This window comes from Aplysia californica, unplaced genomic scaffold (assembly GCF_000002075.1).
Source record: "Aplysia californica isolate F4 #8 unplaced genomic scaffold, AplCal3.0 scaffold00130, whole genome shotgun sequence".
NCBI classification, from domain to species: Eukaryota; Metazoa; Mollusca; class Gastropoda; order Aplysiida; family Aplysiidae; genus Aplysia; species Aplysia californica.
The window spans coordinates 1,050,510-1,054,890 of NW_004797400.1; the positions used below are offsets into that span (position 1 = coordinate 1,050,510).

General features: G+C 39.4%; 1 protein-coding gene across 2 annotated transcripts in view; it reads right to left on the reverse strand.

Annotated features, from left to right (window-relative positions):
• Nucleotides 1–4,381, reverse strand: part of LOC101847578 (probable 39S ribosomal protein L24, mitochondrial) — a 47,696-nt gene that overhangs the window by 36,920 nt on the left and 6,395 nt on the right. For both annotated transcript variants that reach the window (XM_005096514.2, XM_035969253.1), the window contains exon 2: nt 2,804–3,073. In XM_005096514.2, the coding sequence (XP_005096571.2) occupies nt 2,804–3,052 (249 nt within the window). In that variant the 5' untranslated portion in view covers nt 3,053–3,073. The remainder of the gene's footprint in view (nt 1–2,803; nt 3,074–4,381) is intronic.

Sequence of the window (4,381 nt, forward strand, 5' to 3'; positions counted from 1 at the left end):
TAATTCTCAGCGGAAAGAAACAAGTACAAACCTCAGGATCAGTACCACCCCCTCGTGCTCCCACCCTCCCCTCTCCAACACCACGTTTCTCCCTTTTTCCCCCGCATCGAGTTTCAAGTTCGAGGTTGAGTTCTCATCCCCCCCCCCCATTTTTCGCCCACCCACACACTTTTTCAACAGTATGAAGGCTTCCAAATCGATTATCAGCTCCGACAAAAGGGGTGGAGGGCTAAACTGAACAACTTAAGAGGGTCAACAATGCCTCGTAAGTAAATAACCAAGCTCATCTGAGGAAACGAGCATAACAACTCGGCAAATCTTGCAATTTGAAACGCACTGCACATGAATGTCATCTCCAAGGTGGAGCTCTGGTACCTCGTCAGGACACCGGGCTCAGAGAAAACTGATCTTTAAGTTTAAGTAAGGAAGGGTAACAACAGTAATTAATTCGGGCCAAGCCTGAATTCAAGCCTGGAACTTCTGCGGGGCGGGGAGGGGGTCCCAACCTCCAGACCTACTTCCCTACAACGAGAGACAACCTCTGAAAACGTCTGAGAAGTGGATAACTAACCGCTCTTCGTAATGAAAAAGTAACTGTGAAAAAAAATGTGCCCATGTTGTTCTTTTAAATCAGCTACGTGCATTCGTAGCACGTAGATCAACGCCCGCCGTAAGCATCTGCGTTCCGAAAGTTAAAAAGACAGGCTACCTTTGCTACACGTACTCAATCGAAACAGCAGAGTTAAAAAAAATAATAATCAAAACGATGGTTTGAATAATGCAAAACGCAATACCGCTACATACTACAGAGAAATCCCCAAAGTAGGGATTGCATTTCATCAAGTATCTACATTGTGCCACCGGGTAGGGAAAACACTTACAATCATTGTACTCTGAGTATAAGAGGGTGTGTGCAGCGCAGTTCACAGAAACATCGAGTCTAGCATTTTTGTAATAATTCATTGAAAGTATAACACCAACTGAAGTTCTTTCTTGACATAACAAGAAGAACTTGTATGCTTAATTTAAGTATAAAGGATCACATCATTTTCTTTGCCTTCAGATCACACAAAAATATTTCCTTTTTTTAGAACTTTTGGCAGAGCACTTGCTTGCACTGTTTGGTTCATCTGATGGTTGACCATTAACAAAAAGAGCTCCCAGGGATGGATGGTTAATGAGCTCACAAAAAATATCAAGAAACACAGGGAGCATGCAGCATTTAGGTTGGTAGTAACTGGACTGTGTACTTTAACAAGACATGATAAGCATACCTAAAAAAACAGAGAGCTGCACATATAATAATATACATAAGTGACAAGCAATGTAGTGGTAGTAAAAATAGTCTGTATTGGTGCGATACAAGTATATATGTGATGATGCAACCTCTGACTTATTTTCATGAACAACACAAACAGAATTTCTATCACAGGGATAAAAGCGGTCATAAAAAATGATTTTATAAAAGAGGTCATGGACTACATATACTACAATGTCTCCCAAACAAGTCTTTTTTGACAAATTCGCTACACGATTAATAATACAAAACAAGTCATATTAATTACAACATTATAAGGCATAAGTGGACTCTCATGGTCAAGAGGTATGGCGTTTGCCTCTCACTCAAAAAGGTATCGGGGTTTAAATCCTGACAGTGATGAAAAAATTATTGTCCTCTAAGATGTTCCACTTTCACCATCTTTCCTGTTCTGTCTTCTTTCATCTTCACTTTCTCCCCTGCCCCTGACCTCTTAACTCTTTCACTACAGGGGATTTTCCTCACCTGGACCAAGCCCTATCTGTGACCTACTTTCTGATTCTACTTACCGTCGGATAAATTTCAGATTTTTAAAGTTCAATTTTCAATATTAGCAACATGTATTAATACGAAAATAAAGGGGAAATATTACCTATTTCAACATGTTGCTAAAAATGATCAATCTTCAGCCTGAGACTTCAGATTTGATTATTACAAAAGAAGTTGTGGTTTTGAAGCAGGAAGTAGCGAGCCATGAAACATGGCTCGCAGTAGTGAAAGAGTTAAGGGCTTTTTTTCTCCTTTACTCTTTACTTTCTATTGCTACTCTTGGCTCTTTCTTACTGTTGTCTTTTAGTCACACCCCTGATCTTAGAGTATCTAAGACCAAACACTTAGCCTTCTTGGATATGGGCAAAAAATCTCAGAGTCCCATGTGCAAGTTGCACATGTTAAAGACCCCCCCCCCCCCTACTTGATGGTCCTAAAATGGATAAGAGTAGGCTTCGGCCGCCACCTGAGCAAACTCAAAATGGATCCCTACCAAAACCGAAAATACTCTTCTAGTCAGTGTGAAAAATATACAGAGTACCTTTGAAGGCTAGGGCCCCTTGAAGTAGGAAAAACAGTCAAATAATAGATAATAAGTACAAATTAGTTGCACTGCAGATTGAAAAACCAGCAGTTGACTACCCCTGAGATCTAGCAGAGGAACACAAAGAAAATCATGACCATATAAAACTACAGGCTTCAAGAAAAACTAAGTCACTTAGAAAAATGGCAAAGGGGGAAAAAACTTGATTTTAATAAATTTTATTGATCACAGATTCACAAGTAAAAACTCATTTCTTGATCTGATTCAGTAAACAAAAAGGGATCAAAATGAATACTGATTAATTGATAACTGAGAAAAAAATAAACTAGAAGAGGAAACAGCGCAGCACAGTTTGAAAATAAAGAAGTTAAAAATTTAAATTATGGCCATGAACATGTGTCTAAATTTTGTTGTCCCCAAATCCTTAGTACCCTTAAAAGTGAAACACTTACCCTATCGCCTTTGAAGATCATCCACTGTGATTGGGGAATCGGTTCTATGAGTTCTCTTAGTTTCTTTCCGGGAAAATTTGTTTCTTTTGCTGCATCTGTCCAGGGCTGGTTTTCGTCATAAATCCACTGTCTTTTTCTAACATGCCTCCATCCTTGCAAAGGTTTGTATAGTGAATATCCACTTGCTTTAGCTATTTCACGTTGGACATACTTTTTGAAATACCCACAGGCAACAACTGTCAGCCTCATCCTCCAGCAGGCAGACAAAAACTGAAAAAAAAAAAGAAGAAGAAACACATTATAGCCCTGCACATGCAGTGCATAAAACAGGTCGAAAAGTTGTTTTCGAGACAACATTCTTGTTCAGGAGAAGGTGAGAACAGGGAAAATACCATGAACATTTTGAACTTCAAATTACTCATATTTTCTCGGTGCCATACAGTTTTGCCCACAAATTGAGCTTGATGGCAAAAAATGTTATAATTACTACATGTCTCTCAACGGCTGTTTCACTGGGAAAACTGAATTACTGAAGTTCCCCTTCAAAGCCTATTTTGACATCAGTCACCTTACTCAATCAGCCATCACACAATAATTCAGAATAAATGAAATTAAATCAGTACACATAACAGTTTTACTGTATTGCTCTTTTTGCGTTGAAGTGGTTGTAGTTTTTATAAACAATACAGTACCGATGCTGCTTTTAAACCTAGGCCTCTATCCCCAACAGTAATAATTCAAAAAGGTTGCCTGGGTGGGAATAAAAAAAATATTTTACTCCATTTTTCTTACTAAGGTGTGTGTGTTCTTGTGAGCTTGATTTAGTTTTACTTCCATCCATATTTTTGGTCTTTTTCTTTGCTTTCAATGAGATTGATTTGATTCGAAAGCTAAAAGTGACATTTTTCCCCCAGGCCCCAAGTTCACTGGCATTTTTCGTCAGTTGCAGGCCAGGCTCATATGCAAATGAGCTCGTTTTCGTCAGTCACTGACTTCTTTCGTCTGACTTTGCAATTTTTCTGCATGCACGCTTTTTAGTCTGTCGTACAGGTGACTATGAAAGCCTCGATTCAACTCATTTTGGAAGGAAAATTGGATCTTTAAGTACATTTTTGCTTCTTCATTGCACTTTACATTAATCAATATAGTTGTATCTCATTATAACGTGTTGTACAATAGTAGATTTTTACTGATAAACAGCTAAAATATGGAATTAAAGCACGTGACCTAGATTATTTCGTTCTCTAGAGAGCTAAAAATAGGTTAGACCTAGTGGTGGGCAAATTTGCCGGAAATGAGTAACAGCAAATCCCAGTACCAAATCCAGTAGATACTCCCAAATCCCAGTACCAAACCCAAATCCTGGGACTCATGAGTAGAGAGTATACTCCCCTTCTTGAGTCCGCCGCGCTGCGTTGAGTAGCAGGAGCAAAACCAAGTAGCAGAGCAAAACCAAGTAGCAGAGCAAAACCAAGTAGCAGAGCAAATCCAGTACTACTACCAGTTACCAGTTACCAGTACCAGTAGGCCTAGCAGACGAAATCCCGTTGCGCGCTGCGCGACTGTGCACTGTGCGGG